This window comes from Physella acuta, unplaced genomic scaffold (assembly GCF_028476545.2).
Source record: "Physella acuta isolate Inbredline_101_S28 unplaced genomic scaffold, ASM2847654v3 ptg000320l, whole genome shotgun sequence".
NCBI lineage: Eukaryota > Metazoa > Mollusca > Gastropoda > Physidae > Physella > Physella acuta.
Window position 1 is genome coordinate 977640 of NW_026731839.1, and position 18516 is coordinate 996155.

At 35.0% G+C, this 18516-nt stretch overlaps 2 protein-coding genes across 2 annotated transcripts; both read right to left on the minus strand.

The window, feature by feature from the left end:
* Nucleotides 1-2863: 2863 nt before the first annotated feature.
* On the minus strand, nucleotides 2864-7296 carry LOC131940509 (uncharacterized). The gene is made up of 5 exons (XM_059299169.1): nucleotides 7087-7296; nucleotides 6069-6874; nucleotides 5023-5321; nucleotides 3353-3575; nucleotides 2864-3035 (listed from the first exon to the last, which is right to left on the minus strand). The coding sequence occupies exons 1-5, from the start codon at nucleotides 7294-7296 to the stop codon at nucleotides 2864-2866; spliced, it is 1710 nt and encodes a 569-aa protein (XP_059155152.1).
* Nucleotides 7297-17035: 9739 nt separating this feature from the next.
* On the minus strand, nucleotides 17036-18280 carry LOC131940510 (beta-1,3-galactosyltransferase 5-like). The gene has a single exon (XM_059299170.1). The coding sequence runs from the start codon at nucleotides 18278-18280 to the stop codon at nucleotides 17036-17038; it is 1245 nt and encodes a 414-aa protein (XP_059155153.1).
* Nucleotides 18281-18516: the final 236 nt, after the last annotated feature.

Here is an 18516-nt window from a genome sequence, read left to right on the forward strand (position 1 = left end):
GATTTTAAACATCAAGTGCGATAAAAGGGATCGCGGAGGTCGGTCTAGAATTTGATTAACGCTCTTGACTTCGATTGTGTCCCCTTCTCCATGTATGTTTGCAATAGAAGCTACATCAATGAAGAAAACAAAGTAAATTTAGCATAAACCTAGTCAAACTATGATTTATCATTTTGTGTTCGTTTCTTCTTTACTACACACATAACAAATTTTATGAAAACACAAATCGGTATCATGCATTTGAAATTTTTTATTTCTGGAAATTAAGTAGGCGACAAACCACATTTTTAAAACACGATTTTCTTCTGCCAAGTTTTATAGTTAATTATCAAGTTAGTGTGCATTTACGTGAATAAATCCATTAGAATTAGACGTCGTCGAGTATTTAAGTAATTAGCTGATATCATTCGTTAGAAGCCTGCTGGGAGATATCAAGTATATACCCAATTGAGATGAAAGGATGTTGAAGATTACAGTAGGTTACGTGAGTTTAACGAGCGGTAATTAGATTTTGCTTGATCTTATTATCTTTCTCTGGGATTCATCTAAGTAACATTTGTAGAGAATATGAGTAATGGCTTTACTAATCAAGTTAAAAATAAATGGTTTGTATATTTTTTTGATGCAGTTGTGTAGGTGAAATATCCAAAGGAGGCTTCTTTTTATCAGGCTTACACTGTTCATTTGTTTGTTTATCTGTTTGCTTTTTCTGTTTTTATTATTTGCGTGCTTATCTGTGGAAAATCTTGTAACTCATTTGTAACCAACGAGATATTTCCAACTTTCCAGATTCATTTCCGATGACAATACAAAGATATCTAATTTTTAATATAATCTAGCCATAAGATAAGTCAAAAATATTAAATTAAAACATTTGTTTTTAGCGGCAAATAACTAACAATTAAAACTGCTTTTTCTACATGTAGCTTCTTTTAAAAAGAGATATGACAATGTTTGCTCTTATACTAGCCATAGTATGGGCGGCGATGTTGCAGAGATACGAGGAGTGCTGCCCTGTACCGAAGAGGTCCATTTCAACCTTTGGGAGTAAACTCAATATCTAGTGATTTTTTTTGTTGTCATCTCCTTGTCAGAGTTTGATAATTTTAACGGGTTGGGAATTCATCATCAACTTTTCCTGGTAGCACCAAGACAATGACCTAAACATTTATAGTGATAGCGTTCAGATCTGCGAACAGCCGCCTATACTTTAACAATTTTGAGTAACGTACCCATCAGAGTCGGGTGAATTCATGTGTCCAGGGTTCGAACTCCAGACTTTCGGGTTAGTCTTCGCGCGCTCTACTATCCAACAACTACGATCCCCCCCCCCCCCCCCCATGGTTTGAATTAAGTAGGAAACAAGTCTCTGCATATAAATATTTAAGCGGAACACCGATCGTGTACTCCCAAAGAATATATTTTATTTGGCTTAACATAAAAACAGACTGATTAATTAAAAGTGTTTATGTCCGGATAAATTATCATTCAATTATAATTATCATAAAATGATATATAAATATTTTTCTTGAAACATGATACCGAAAGGTTGAACTCTATTCTTCGACATAGGTTATTGAAAAATTATCACAATCTCGTATACATTAGCGTCTGTGCTTTGTTTAACAATGATAGTGTTTGTTAAAAGTCATTGAAGAAACTGATCAAATGTCATTAACAACCGTCGGGTACTTTAATAATTAATTTGCTCATTAGTAGTTGTTTGAAATCAGCAGGGGATCTTGAAATGTAAAATTTAGATCACTAAGGAATTTACTGGGTAAATTATACTGTTGGGCGTCTAAGGGGATGGGAAATTAAATCACGAGTTGATTAAATAGCACCGTAATAGTATATATATATATATATATATATATATATATATATATATATATATATATATATATATGTGTGTGTGTGTGTGTGTGTATGTGTGTTTGTGTGTGTGTGTTTTCATGCTTAATCCTTTGATACTTGGACCGTATTTTAAAAACACTTATACGATGTAATTTCAGCCACTCTAATGATCTTAAAAAGCAATTATTAATAATATTAATTAATAATAATAAAAAAAAAACAATTTAACATTTTTAACACATTTATGTAAAGTTAATTTTTAATATCTAGATTACATTCTTTTTTAAGATAAGTTTTAAAATATAATACTGTTGTTTTAAATGATAATTTAAATTGATTAACACCAATTCCATTTTTAAAAAGTCGGTGTAATTAAACACAAAATTTTTATGTCGACAAAATGAATGATAGTAAATAAATCTCTAAAAAAATGATTAGGTATATCACTATAAGTTGTTAAATCTGATATTATTAAATATTGAACCTTTTAGTTTTCAGAAATCTCAAACAGAATCCTTTGTTTTTATAAAAGCTCATGTTTCAATAATTATTTACATTTAAGCTACGTCAACATTTCAGAAGGAGACCGGTTAATAAAGCTATTTTCTCACAAAATGCTGGGAACATTGTTGAAGGCTTTTCAAACAATTTAAACATCAGAGTATTTTGAAAGGTCATTGTAATTATTTCCTTTCCAATTAGCCACATTTTAGTAAAATCGAATTAAGTAGCAATACGATTAAATGATAGGTAGCAGCTTTAAATGAAAGAACATTTTACTCATTCTTTGTGTGTTCCATACGCCAAAAAAGTTATCGGTAAGAAGAAAAAGATGTTACTTTGATTCTGTCAAACATTTTCCACAAGAGTATCCAACACGAAAAATCTTTCTTCATTAAGTTTAGATTCAGATATTTCGATATACAGATGTACATACCAGAAACCAAAAACAAATGAGAACAATAAAACGATCTGAAGTGAGTTTTTAAAAATCTCATGTAAATGTTTATTCTGGGTATGCCAGTCGCAGTTTGACGTTCCGTGCAACGACCGAGGCTGTGGTCGAGGTGGAGTGGTCGCCACGAGAACTGATGTACATGTTATAGACACGTCTGTTACAGCTGTATGACACGAACAGGACCACCCCCTGCAGACCGTTGAGGAGGATGGAAACGATCCTGCAACAAAATGTCATTTGTTATTAACTTCCATGTTATATCCCTATCCATCAAAAGCGACTTGACATAATGTTGACTACAACATCCCTTCATACGCCGAGATCAAGAAACATATTAACTCTACCTTATTTAGCCAATAGATCACTAGGTCTAAAGAAGGGCTTTTTTTTACATACGTTGTAAGTGCAGGCAGTATTTCTCTATTGCGTTCAATCTAGCAAACGTTATTGTGCGTTGTTTGAAGTTTAATTAGGTGTTAAATTAAGACCCAACATTCTAATACAAAATACGTTTCAATTTACAAATATCAAGTGTACCTCAAGACATCATTGTCCACAATTTCTGCGAGGATAGCCAGCGTCCAAAAGCCACCCGTCATTAGGGAAAGCTTGATGTAAACGTATACGTGATGTCGGTCGTCTTTTTTAAACGTTTCAGTGGTTTGGAGTTTAACAATGCTTTGGATCTTGAAGACCGTGATCAAGAAGAAGGCGATGTTGCTGAAGGTGATCGTAGTGAGTGGTCCAACAAATGTGAGGGCTGAAATAGAGATTTGATGTTGGTGTTATAACAATGATAGGACCAACAAATGTGAGGGCTGAAATAGAAATATATTGTTGGTGTAATGAGAGGGTCAACAAATGAGAGGGCTGAAATAGAGATATATTGTTGGTGTAATGAGAGGACTAACACATATGAGGGCTGAAATAGAGATATATTGTTGGTGTAATGAGAGGACCAACAAATGAGAGGGCTGAAATAGAGATATATTGTTGGTGTAATGAGAGGAGCAACAAACGTGAGGGCTGAAATAGAAATATATTGTTGGTGTAATGAGAGGGTCAACAAATGTGAGGGCTGAAATAGAATTATGTTGGCGGTGTTATCATATTGAGAGGGACAGCAAATGCGATGGCTGAAATACATATGTTGCTGGTGTTAACATATTGTGAGGACCAACAAATGTGATGGCTGAAATACATATGTTGCTGGTGTTAACATATTGTGAGGACCAACAAATGTGATGGCTGAAATACATATGTTGCTGGTGTTAATGAGAGAGCCAGCAAATGTGATGGCTGAAACAGAGATATGCTTTTGGTGTTATCATAATGAGACGGCCAAAAATATGATACCTGGGAGAAATGCACATTTGTGAAAAAGATTCTGTGTTCAAGTCCCATTATACTTAAAATAAGAAATGAAAAATGAAATACAACATTTTAAGTAGTGATGATTATTCAATCAATTAGCCAAAATGTAAATCTTTAACCTACTCCAAAACAACCGTTGTATATCTCCTAGCTCCCATGAACGAGAAATTACCAAATAGGTATTAATATCAATGTATCATCCTTATGCTTCGGCGTGTTAGTTTTATTTTAAGAAGTGACTACTCGGAAAAAATTTTTTTTTGCAGAAAATACGAAACTCAATAGTTCTGCGCATGCGCAATGACTTTAATAGCTGCGCTAGTGTTAGGGTTAGGGTTATAGTTAGGATTAGAGTTAGGGTTCTGCGAATAAGGTGGTAGTTTCTGTCCCATGCGCATGCGTATCTATTTCCGGCTAGAATCGGCTTTAAACCTTTATTTTTAGATGGTAAAGGCAAATTCAATGAAAAACCCCGCATGCTTAAGATAAAAATATGATAAACCATTATTAAAAAGAAAAAGTAATAAAGAATAATTCCTTATATTAAAAAATAAAGAAAGTGTCCAATGTATGATCGTATATCTTTGATATGTGGGAAATTTAGAACAATTGTGGCCAATTAAATTATATTTTGTTAAATTCCTTTTTAAAGAAGGTTTCACAAAATGACCATTTCTTAAATATTTTATAAAAACTTTAAACAATATTTATAACAATTAATCTATACAGTCGCTAAAAAAACCACATTGCTATACAAATGTAAAATGGGTTTTATATCTATAAAAAAAGTTGAAATTATTTTTCAAGTTTGATAATTTAATCAACTCAAATACCATTCATCATCGGAGCATCAATATAGCAGGCAAAGTTCCCATATCCGTAGCTCAAACCGCTCGTGTAGACAGACGAAAAGACAATCACCCCAGCCACAGCTACTGAGGGCAGTATCAGGGATCTGATGATATTCTTGTACATCTGGGGTCCTGCAGAACGAGGCCTGGCACACGTTGGTGCCTTGGACGTGAAGATTTGAAACATGTGGTAACTGCAGGTGAAGCTCCAGGACAACATCCAGAGCCAGAGGAAGTGGGTGGAGATTCCAGAGGCGGTGCAGATTAAACTTGGTGCCGATCTTCATATGGAAGAATTTGGAAAAACTTAAGAAACTTAAACGTCTGAGTTTTCAGGAACTTTCATGAAAACGAATATGTTATGAATATAAATTGAATGGATGTTAGATGTATGGATTTACGCTGTTAGCAAAAAGAAATTATCCCTCTATAATGTAATCGAAAATATATTTATAAAATACATTGTTTTTAACATATAAAGTTTAAGAAAACGGATTAGATATTTAAACTATATAAAAAAATTAAAAAATCGCTTATTAAAAAACTAAATTAAACAGTTTCAAAACAGAAACAAATATGTAACTTGATGATTCAGTGGGCAGATGTAAGAGTTTTACAGTTTTAATAATTATTTGTAAACGTGAAGCTGACTTCACTTTCCCGAGGTAAGTCAGATACTTACCAATACTAAGCGAACTCATGAAACTAAAGAAAAGTCTATGATATAATTTAAAGAAACGATTCCTCTTTAGACCTTACGTTCCATTTTACTGATGAAGTAGAGTTTATTTTTCTTTGACCTCGCCATATGAATGGATAATGTGGACAACCGCTTTTACTTTCCTTTACGTGAGTTAGGAACCCAACATAGCTGGGTGGACTCAGGAAGGTTCTAATGACTTCGAACTCGAGACTTTCGGGTTTAGTAGTCTAGTACTCTACCGCTAGGCTATGCTGTCCCATCTATGATATATTACCTTTGATTAATTACCCGTATAACCGCTCGACTAAAATACTTATCAACTTACAAGTGTGAGCTGGTCAGCAACATTGCCTGGGCTAGGAACAGACTAGCACACAAAAACATGGTGTTCTTCCCAGCCGTGTTCCTCAGCACAGGGAACCGGATGTACGTCATCAAGGTCAGCAACAGACACACCATAGACGCGGAAGCACAGGTCAAGGTTAAGATATAACCAGCCCTCCTCATTAGGTTTGTACCCTTGTGATGCAAGTTTTTGTTCCGTTTCCATTCCTTTAACTTTTTGTCTAGCAGTTCATTACAAACATTCAACTCGCCGTGTTGGTTAAGCTCTATCGAGTTTAGCTCCGAGCTCTCTGTGAAAGTCAAATTAACCACCTTCAGACGAACCAAAACTGTAACGCTGGGTGGGATTTCAGTGTCGTTCATCTCCACGGAATAATCCGACTTGTTAAAGCTTACAAAACGACATTTGAGTGTATTTTTAAGGGAAATAGCTCTGCCCGAGTAAAATTTCTCAGAAATATTACCCCTTGTCGCGTCGAGGCACTGAACCATTCCACCAGAGGCAAAACGCGAGCAAGGTACAAACCCACCAAAACCTGACACAGCTCGCATCTTGACTGACACAGTGTCAATTATTGGCACTGTTATAGAACTAAACAATAAAGTCTCCAGTATCTGATCTTCTGCACTGTCCCTTGGTAAAGAAAAATTACCGACCAAGGTATAATGTGCACTAAATATAAAGGTGGATGTGAAGTAGAAGTTTTCCACCAAGCCGATTCTGGTTTTCATTACAGCTGTGTTGGCGAAGTATTCAACCCCAGACGACACTAGTAGGCTGTCCATCTATACACAACAATGAACATTTTTTTATTATGGGGAAATCAATCAGAAAAATATACGATGTTTAATAGACAATGAATAAATAAATGTGTTTATATATATATATATATATATATATATATATATATATATATATATATATATATATATATATATATATATGTACATGAGTGTGTTGTGTATACAGTAATATATTATAATAGTAAATGATATACCTTTTTATCTATCGAACGTAGTAGTTGTTCTAATGTAAAGTAGTCCTTAAGTTTAAAAAACTCGTCGTTATCGTCAGGGTCAGCTACTAGCCATAGCTGGAAGTTGTAGGTTAAACCTCGGATAAAAGGAAATGCTGCCGTGCAGGTTCTGTTGTCCATGAGTTTACCCACAGTGCACCTCAGCTCCATACAGTCTCCCTGTGTAGACATAGTAAAATGTTCTATGGATGAGGCGTATGTCGTGCTGGTAGTGTTTGTTTTACAACAAAACTAATGAGGAATACTTGTGTTTGAATAAAGTTTATTTATAATATGTAGGCCTAGCTAAGGATTGATTTCTAAAGGAGATGTTAGATACAATAGAAAATACCCATAACTTCAAAAGATAATTTAATGCATTTTAAATAACTAGCATCATACTTGTTATTTTTAGGTATTAGAAATGGGTAGTTATGAGAAATCGAAAGTAAATGAAAATAAAAAATCTACCAAAATTCTTTCAGATTTTAAGCTCAATTCTAAACTGAGAGATCTCTGGGAAGTAAAATGCAGTTCCGTGGATTCCAAAATACTTGATATAAGTAGCATAGGCAGGATTTTTTTTATGGGGACGTGGAGGGTGAGGGAATTAAGGTATCTTTTGAGAATGCACTATTGTTACAGTTATAACTAAAAGCGATTGAATCAAGCCAAGTTTGGCAATAGTTGTAAAGTTTCATGAGCCTCGTGCCTTTTTTTAGGGGGGGGGTGGGGAATCGTGTATGTGGAAAGGGGTAGATTTAACGTCCCCAACCTTTCGCTGCCTAGACAACTGTTTGATAAAAGTACTTACCCAAACGTAACGTCGAGACTACTGAAACAGATAAACTCTACCTCATCTACGTAACAAAGCGTAACATAACGACTTACAGCTGACGAAGACCACTCCGTGTCGCTACAATTTCTGACCCTGGTGTCTCCGTCTCCTTTAGTTCTAGATGGTAGTAAGTAGGTCCCGATATTTAGCAATAACGAGAACGGCAGTTTCTCTTTATTTGGCGTTGAGTCGGTCTAGAAGTAACCATTGATAAAAATTACAGATAAATACATGGTATGGTACAATTCAATGTATTTTTGGAGTTTCACAACTGTTACGAGTGCAGGCTCGAATAGCGAAAAAATGCATAAAAAACGTTTTAATAACAAGCTTTTATGTAATAATGCACTAAAAAGGAGATATATTATGTACTGAATACGTTTCTAGAAGTTAAGAAACGACCCACAATTTTATATTTATTTTTTAGAAGCAATTTCAAGAAAAGCTTAAAAATACACTGGGTTTATGCTATGCACAGTTTTCATGCTACTTAAAGTTGTGTTGTAGACGATGTGTAGAAGTTGGGGAATATTCACCGAGGATGTTTCATTAAATGTCTAGTAGATTCAGTCCTCAGTAATGTTGTTACGAAGGTGTGAATTTCTAGACCAAAGGACTGATTTATTAAGCGGTACATAACAGGTTAGATAAAATGTACTAAGGTCGTTGTGGATGTTTAGACCTAAAGTCTGAGCCATTAAAATGTGCATAACAGGCTAGATTGATAAGCCAATGTGTTAACAGCACACAACGTAAACTGATGGTGTTGTTACGTACACAACATGTCAATAGTCAGATAAGAAAAGATATGACACGTTACTTACGTCAGGGTGGGGCAGAAAAATCCAGGACGGATTTCTTTTTAGTTTACACGATTCGTAGTGAGGTTTTATTGACTGGAAGATCTGGAAATAATTTAAATATTTTAGATATATTGATAACAGTTAAAATATTTACGATCGACTAATTACAGATTTTTTTTCAGTTACAGATAGGATAATTACAGGTAAGATATCTATCGATAGATTAACTACAGTAATAATAAAGGTGGCAGGTGGCTCTCTTCATAGTTTCTAAAAATTGCGCCAAGGTAATATAAAATCTGACCCTTACTGACCATTTGTTTTTGTTTTAGAAAGTTTTACTGTCATTTAAAAAATATAAATTTTAAAAAGTTATATTTTGCAAAATATAATTAATATCCCCACCCCCTCGACAAAAAAAAACAAACAAACGTGGTGCTTAATTTTTTTAAATGTTCAGTATAAACTTTTAATTCGTTGTTTATTCATCCGTATCGCTGATATATTGGAGCAAAATGTAATATAAATGAAATATAAAAAATACAGATGAAATGTTATATAACTGCGTTAATATGAGCCACAAAAACACTGTTACATTTAAAAAAGAAAATTCAATACACTGAACTAATTTCAGTATTACAAACAACACATTTTAAGTCAACATTCTAAAACTAAACTTAATAACGGTCAGTTAAGGCAATCCATTTATCAAACTATTTTTTTAAAAGGCAATGCAAAGCCTGACCGGAACGGCTAAAAGAAGAATATACTAAAAAGTTTAGGGGAGATCAGTCCCGCTTTATTTGAAGACTAGCTCAAACAACTTGAAAACGATGTGATAAAAAAGAATAGACTTTACAATCCTTATGTATACTGAGGTCAAATAAAACAAATTCTTCATCATCTTTATTATTGACCGCTAAGTCCAAAAGTGTAATTTTTAATTTTTTTTAACAAAAGTAATAGGTACCTGATGTTAGCCTTTAATAACAAAAACACTTTTAAAAAATTAAGGCTTATGATTTACTAAACACCTGCACTTGGTTGCAAATAATAGGTAAAAAGATGTAACTTGATAAAAAATCCCATGCCGCAGCCTATAAATATGTTTCGTCTATACTAAAATATAATCATTTTTCCTGTGGACCATTTGTGGAGCATAAAGACACAACCACATTTCTCTATCGTTCTCTCTGTTACAGGCGACTCCTACAAGTTTTGTCCATGACCCGGCTGCTTCGGCTTCACTGACAGCTGAGTTTGTTTTGCTCCACCCACTTTCCTCTTTTAGTGGGGATTCCAGTCTAGTAACTAAAATTAACGTAGAATAATAACCTAACAAAAACAACACTTACCACTTGACAGATGGCACAGAAAATATTTTTGTACACCACTGAAGGGTTCATGGTCAACACTCTATAGATCGGCTTATTGAGATCTCGGCAGGCCTTAGCGGTTTCCTCGTCAAATTGGTTATTAGAACCGGTTGAATCACAGCTATCAACAAACGTCCTGTTAAAAAAAATTACAAGATTCCACACCTGTAAGTATTGTTTTCTCTCAATACATAATACATGTATATTGTAAAGATATAAATTAGTTTTTGACAAACTAAAGTATTATATATAGAACCCTATATCATATATATATATATATATATATATATATATATATATATAAATATATATTTATATATATATATATAAAATATATATATATATATATATATATATATATATATATATATATATATATACATACATATTCATATGTATATATCTGCATATATTCATATGTATATATCTGCATATATATATATATATATATATATATATATATATATATATATATATATATATATATATATATATAAGATATATAGATGGATACGTATAAACAATAAAGCTATACGTACATGTTTCTTGTATCAATACACTGTGAGCTGTATAAATGGCGCTGGACAACATGAACGACTGAACAATGTTTGAGTGCGGCTCTCAACATTGGCGTTGGTTCCACGTGCTCGTATATCGTCATGTAATGCTTGCATGAGACACTAAATTCGATCTTTAATATCTAAATAATAGGATGTTTTGAACTGATTTTAAATAGAGCAAAGTTAATTGAGTTTGTATCTGGATTCCAGATGATTTTTAAAATAGTTAAAACTTATTTTATAACTTCTAAAAATTACCTGTTAATAGTTACTGGGGTATATTGTTTTAACACAATTCATTATTCATCTCATTTATTTATTCGAATGAAAAGAAGTTTTATAATTAAAGTTAAGTTCCCGTTCGAACACGGAGGACCACTAGTTAGGTGAAGGGTCGTCCTATGGACACGGTTTCGAGACTTTCGGGTTAGCAGTCTAGCGCTCTACGACTAGACCGCGCCGTCCCTTTGTAAAGTTGTTAAATAAAGTACATTTATACATGAGTTAACCAGCGTTGGACCACATACGTGTAAAGTTCAAACCTGACTGTCTACGGGGCAAGTGAAGTAGAGTTCACTTGTTTCCGTGACCTCGGCATATGAAGAGATAGTGTGGTCAGCACTATGCCCAGCCGCCTTTACTTACCCTAACGTGAGTTAGGTACCCATCAGAGTTGGGTGGACTCAGGGACAGTCTACTGTCTTGAACCCGGATTCGAACTCAAGACTTACGGATTAGCAGTCCAGCTCTCTATCGCTAGGCCACTCCGTCCAACCCACATACATAACGTACCTGTTTTACCACATACATGGCGTAACCGTTTGACCACATACATGACTTACCCGTTTGACCACATACATGACGTACCCGTTTGACCACACATGACGTACCCGTTTGACCACGTACATATTGAACCCGTTTGACTACATACATGACGTACCTGTTTGACCCCATTGCACCTGGCGCAGTACACGTTCCAGTACTTGGCACCTGTACGCTCGTCCTCGACGTGCGTGAATGTGTCTAATGTGACACGGTCAGGCTCCACGTCATTTACACACAACTCCTTAGTTTGTTCGTCGATGTCGTATCCGGACACGCACGACCGAATGTATAACACATGCGCTTCGGAATATTTGACATCGCATTCCATTGTGGTGTTGAGAATTTTGTAGTTTTCAAAAAACGATTCGGTTAAGTTCGAGGTATTCCGGGGATATTTAAAAGCGCTTGGTAAAGTTACGGCCTGTTCTGTAGTGTTCGGGAGTGTTCGGTTAGACTCGGTAAAGATCGGAAATATTCGATAATTTTCGGTCATGTTCGGGTATGTTCGGTATTTCGTGTCACTGTCGAGACGGAAGAACGTCTCCGTGATATCCGGGCAGCAGTTGTCGTAGATCTCACAAGCCGGCCTGTCGCAGGTACAGGTGTCGCAGAACGGAAACGGGCACCGATGAGTCATGTCGTACATGGGCACCGTCGCGTTGTTATAGCAACGCAACGGGCAGAAACTCTGCTGGTAATCAACAGCCGACATTCGAGTTCTGTCCCATTGTATGAATGAACTTGACGATTTGTTATTCATTGAATCCGTGGAAATAATCGATAGTTTTGAGTCCACGTTATACGTTTTTACTTTATTTCTCTTTTCCAACTTCAATTTTTGTTGAGTTGCTCCCAAAAGCTCATCGGATCGGGTAATTCTGAACTGGCTATACAAAAGTAAATAAAAAATACTTCTGTGTAGAACACGAATAAAACAGCGAGCCATGTTTTTCCTATACCTGTCTTCGCTGATTCGTCTTGTTGCATTAACTCAGCATCCACCTCGTTTACAAAATGCATTATTCGAAAAAAAAGTTCTTGTTTAATGCTTCTTTGTTTCAAATACCATATTAAATTACAATTTTAAATTTTTTAAAAGCCTACCCTGTTCCATTTGTAACTGCAATGTTACTTTATATATTTTTTTCCTGTTTTATGACTGCGGTTAAGTAGTTTTTATCATTAATTTAACTTTGTTGCAGTCTAACTTCTTTTCTGTAATACTAATACAATATGCCTTTGGGATTGGAGTTTTGAAATAACGACTATGTAAATGCTATAAACTAATTAGCTTTTGATCTTTCTTCCTTTTAATGTTCAGAAATAAAATGTTAATATATTCATTAGATGATATTATCAAATAACAGTAGCAAAGAATGCTTTTAAATTTGAGAATCAGAATAACAAACTTTGAATGGCTAAATATAACAAACACGAAAAAGAAGTAATTTCTATATTAAATGGAGCTTACCAATCAAACTAGACGGCCTAAGCGATAGAACGCTAGGATGCTAATCCGAAAGTCTCGAGTTCGAAGCTTGGTTCAAGACAGTAGAACGTCCTTGAGTGCAGTCCCCTCAGCTCTGATAGGTATCTAATTCTTGTTAGGGAAAGTAAATGCGACTGAGCATTGTGCTGATCACAACTTTCCTTCAAATGCCGAGGTCAAGAAACATGAACTCTAATCTGCCACTGCACTACCAACCGAAATACCTGAAAGTTTGACTTTTTAAATTTAATCAACATACATAATATTGTGTTGTTCTCGTAACGTGTACATTGATTTTATTCAGGTTTTATAACATGTCAATTATTAAGGTCATTAGGTAAGGCGGTTAGTCAGGGTAATTAATCAAAGATGTTGATCGAAATCATTCGTTAATGTCATTTGTTAAGGCTGTCAAGCTGGCTGCGCAGGGCTATTAATCATGTTCGTTGGTCAAGGTTGATGGTCAAAGTTGTCGGTCCAGTTAGGGGAAGCATGTCAGTCAAGGTTGTTGGTCAAGGTTGATGGTCAAAGTTGTCGGTCCAGTTAGGCGAAGCATGTCAGTCAAGGTTGTTGGCCAAGGTTGTTGGTCAAAGTTGTTCGTCAGGGTTGTTGGTCCAGGTTGCTAGTCAAGGTTGTCGGTCGAGTTAGTTGAAGTAAGTCGTTCAATATTGTTGGTCATGGTTGTTGGTCAAGGTTGTTGGTCAAGGTTGTTGGTCATGGTTGTTGGTCAAGTATGTTGGTAAAGACTGCCGGTCAAGTTTGTTGGTGAAGTCTAACGGTCAAGATTGTTGGTCAAGGTTGATGGTCAACGTTGTCGGTCAAAATTATTGATCAATATTGTTGATCAATGCATTTCCTTATTGTTTATTTGTTTTTCTATAGTATACAACAATGGTTAACCCTGCAATGGTTAACCTTTTCGAGCTGAGTGGACTCAGCACCGTGATTCACACTGTAACCCAGGATCTGAACTGTAGGCTTTTGGTATAGCAGTTGCGCACACTGTCTTCCAACAATGCCGTCAGAAATATCTATAGATATTTATTTAAACGAATAGAAATTTTAGCTAGGCGTTTTACTAACACTTATAGCAACTGGGTAAAATATCGGCATGTTACGATAGAACAAAGCAATGTTTGCGAACGTGACTTTTATGAAAGCGAAACCACACAAAAGTGGGAAATAACTTTCCACCTGCGATCGCCTAATACTTTCTTATTTGCATTGTGTGATAAACACAATTGAAATTATTTGCAAGAATCGATGCCGTCGCTTTAAACTGTCTAGCGACTGTGGGAATTTTATAAGTACTTTTTTATTCTTTTGTATAAAAGAATTCGGTCCGCCCACAAGAAAATGGTAATGTGCAGTGAGAATCATTAAAATGTTTAAACCATGTTATACATATTATATGAAACGAGCCGACCCGCGGCATAGCATACGCCGCTATTTAGTTGTTTTATTTTCTACTTTTTAGTAATTCATTATTTGCGAATTCGACACTACCAATTTTGAAACTGAAAATATTTTGCCTTAAAACGCTATCAGTGTGCCGAGAAGTACAATTATCCTCACGTTACGTGTCGTCCCCCCGTACGTGACGACATTTTACAGACGACAATGAAAAGATCAAGGATAACTTATTACCTCCTCTTACTGTCAAATCGTTTAAAAACTAAATTATCTGCCCCTTCTAGCCATCACTAATTCGATCCGGCTCTACTTTTGTAAAGCGTGAGTACTGATGGTGTCCCGCAAGGTTGGGCGACGTAGAGAATTTTATATATATATATATATATATATATATATATATATATATATATATATATATATATATATATATATATATATATATATATATATATATATCCTTGTTTATAAAATAGAATAGTCATATTGTCGTATTTATCTAGAATGAGTGATTCTTCATTCAACTATCGATACATTTATTTTGAAAGCTATAACAAAAATGGTACAATTGATATAAATAAAATTAATATGTAGGTATAATTTACATGAATATATTTTAGCAATGTATGCATTAGTTAAATCTTAGTCTAACACAAGAACAAATTGTATACACAGATAGAACTGCAACAGTAAAATTGAAATATGCTGTAATCAGGTTTAAATAATTGAGACATTGTAAGTATAGCAAATTACACATTTTACCAAATAAAAGAAAAATAAATTTTAAATTATGATTTTTTAACCCTTTATTTACGAAATTATGTTCCGAATGACATTTTTTCTTAAACAATGTGTTATCATATTGCTTTTGGCACACTTAAAGCATATATCGAAGGAAATTTTGTTTCATACATTTTTAAGGGCCAAAACATATATTGGTACTTATAAGTACCGTCAGGAAGGTAGGACATTTTTTCCAAAAAAAATAAATATATAAAAAACAGGAAAAAACGATACAACTTATTAACTAATTACATGGCAATCATTATAACACTCATTTTTTTGTAATTTTCACTCATAAACACAGCACAAAAGTATATTTTGAGTACGATTTTTACTGGATTTTCTATCGGAACACATCTTAGACCTCAAACACAGCAAAAGGTTCCGACATGTCATACTCCCTCATTCCTCAATCCTCATACATTCTTGTCTGTCGTCTTTCTGGTGTGGCAACAGTTGCCGGACTGAACCTGCTTTTGCTGAAAGCTTCCAATAGCTATTACAATGAGCCGCATAAACAAATATTTTGAAAACGAAAGCCTAGCCATTCAGTACACTACTACTAGTAATACTAGCATTATTGTAGCCTACTAGAATGTTATGACAAGTCTACACTACAGTGTAAAGTTCATAATTAAAAGTGAGCTCAATGTGTTTAGAATAGCCGTAGTGGCCTACTGTTTTGTGTTTACTTATTACAATTTACAAAACTATCTATATTACATGCAGATGTATGGACTATTACTAGTCTACATGTATACATTACATAAACGCTAGCTATTGTAGACAAGATAGTTTTTTTGCAATAGATATAACTAACACATCTTACTTCTAGAACTAGACTTTGGTATACAAATAACGTATACTAAACCTAGTAAACGAGCCTGCAAATGCCACCTCTATTATTGTTTTTCTTTTACTACTAGAAATCTGCAATCAATTACAATATTCCTGAGGTAAACCCAATGCTAACCTTCTTATAAATGTATATAACTATTTTTTAAAGTACACTTCGATAATTAATTATTAAAAACGAGCCGACCCGCGGCGTATCATACGCCGCTATTTAGTTGTTGGTTTTTCTACTTTTCAGTAATTCATAATTTGTGAATTCGACAGTACCAATGTTGCCACTTAAAAATATTTGCTTTAAAACACTAAAAACCCTCTCCCCCCCCCCCCCCCCCCCCCCCACGTGAAAGCAGCCTCCTCTAAGTTACCTCTCCTGAGTTTAAAACAGTTTCAAACTAAATAGGCGTCACTAAACCCGGCTCTATGATTGTAAACATCTAGCGTGAACCACAGCTCACCAGACCGTGTGGGGGTGGGGGTGGTTGCAATATGCCTAGAGACGAAAAAAGGGGACTGCTCGGCGCGCTTACAGCTTGTTTTCTAACGTCTCCAAGAAGAGAATTATATATATAGATAATATTTATGTCAATCCACATCGAAAAATTGATCTAATACAAAGAGAATTTGATTAAATTTGTATAACTAGAAGTTAAACACGTTAACCTAACTATTAAAGATAACAATTAAAAATATTCGGTGTTGAAAACTTGAAGAATAAGGTAAAACAAAGGGAAATCAGGAACACATGTGAGATATGTACAGAACAATTGTGAACTACCGATACAGGTAGAGATTGAAAATGATGCCGCACCAAAAAAGTTCAAAAAACATCGATCGCTCCACATACCTGTAACTCAGGGGAGATGACTCTATCAACTTCATCAATAATTTTTAAATTTGTCCTAAATTAAAAATAATACAGGCGCTTAATAAAAGTGGTACTTATAAGTACCGTCAGTGGATAAAGGGCTAAGCATTAGGTTGTATAACAAGTTTTAATTAATCACTACTGAAGAACAGTTCTTATTTAGTACATTCGTCCATATTTCTTTCAAGAAAATTTTCTTGTATATCGCCGTAACAAAATATCCGTAAACCAAATCACAAATTTTATATTTCTTTAAGCTGTAGGCAAAGGTAGGATTGCCCAGTCTGGTGATGTTTAACGTGACGGCCATGATACCTGTGATGAACGCGTCCTCGTTAGGAACGATGTGAACAAAGGGAAAGCTCGCAGCCATTTTGTGAACCGCGGGACCAGATATCACGTAGGAATGTCCGTAGATGTACTTAGGGAAGTAAAAGTAGGGGTAAGTTTCATTCGTCACCGCCCATCTGCCTTTACGCCGCACAAGAGGTTTGATGTATCGGTGCTGGAACCCTAGGATAAACTCCGTGTGGTTGTGTGATATTGTTTGGAGAAGTTCCATCAGAGTTGGTAGTAGGACAAAGGTGTCCATGTCCACTTTAGCAACAAATTTAGCATGTGGGCAATGTTTGGACGCCCAAGTCAAAGCCGTGGCTAACTTTAATGACAAGTTCCCGTAGCTGTCTTTAAAACTTGCCACAACGATGTCCCCATAAAGTTTGGATTCGTTGTACAATGCAAGATTCTCTACATCTGTGAAGCCTTCATTCCCGAAGAAAAAGACCAATCGAACCAAACCTTTTTGGCTCCAGGACTTGTCGTAAATTGGTGACGCCCATGTCTGACGTATGAGTAGCCTCCAGTCACTGTGCTGTTTAACGCTCATAATCATCACCAACAGGTCAACATCACCTGAACACACGGACGCACCTGGGATCGAATACTGGCTAGGAATGTCCGACACACGTGACCTATTGAGTTGAAAATACGTGAAGTTCTCAAAATATCCCGGGTACTCTTTAAACTCTGTTGTCTTTGAACTCAGATTAGAGAGTAAGCCGCTATTCTTTGATATTATTTTCTGTGCTACATTTTCAACTTGCTCTACTTTATGATTAAAAACCTCACTGTTGCTTCCTTTTGTCAAGTTTGTTTTAAAACATCCCGGATCTTGATTTAGACAATTCACGACTAAACTCCTTGTTGTCAGACTGCTACGTTGCGGCTTATGAACAACTTCTCCATCAGATCGTGTACACGTTGTAGAAAACCCAGTGGTAAAGAAATAAAAATGGACAGCGAAAAGTAGAAGCAGCAGAAGGGTAGGTATGGTCACTCTAGTTGATCTGCGTCTTCTTGGCAAAAAAGGCATCCTGCAGAACAATATTTAATCATTGTTAAAATTGGTGCTAAGGAATAGTGTTAGACAATATTTTATTTCTAATTACTTTACATTTTTAAAAATAACAATATTCCGATTAAAAAAGACCAACATGTTATTGCTACTTAATGTATTGTTACTTAGAGTTTCGAAATTAATATCTTATAAAAACTAATTATCTGTAATAAAGAACATTGAGATGGTAGGGTGCGCTTTGAAACTAAATA

Coding starts and splice junctions, on each gene's coding strand:
- LOC131940509 (XM_059299169.1), bottom strand. CDS start 7,296: ATGTCTACACAGGGAGACTGTATGGAGCTGAGGTGCACTGTGGGTAAA. Junction 6,875..7,086: donor TACGTTCGATAGATAAAAAG/GTATATCATTTA, acceptor TGTTGTGTATAG/ATGGACAGCCTACTAGTGTC. Junction 3,576..5,022: donor TGATGCTCCGATGATGAATG/GTATTTGAGTTG, acceptor TCTCTATTTCAG/CCCTCACATTTGTTGGACCA.
- LOC131940510 (XM_059299170.1), bottom strand. CDS start 18,280: ATGCCTTTTTTGCCAAGAAGACGCAGATCAACTAGAGTGACCATACCT.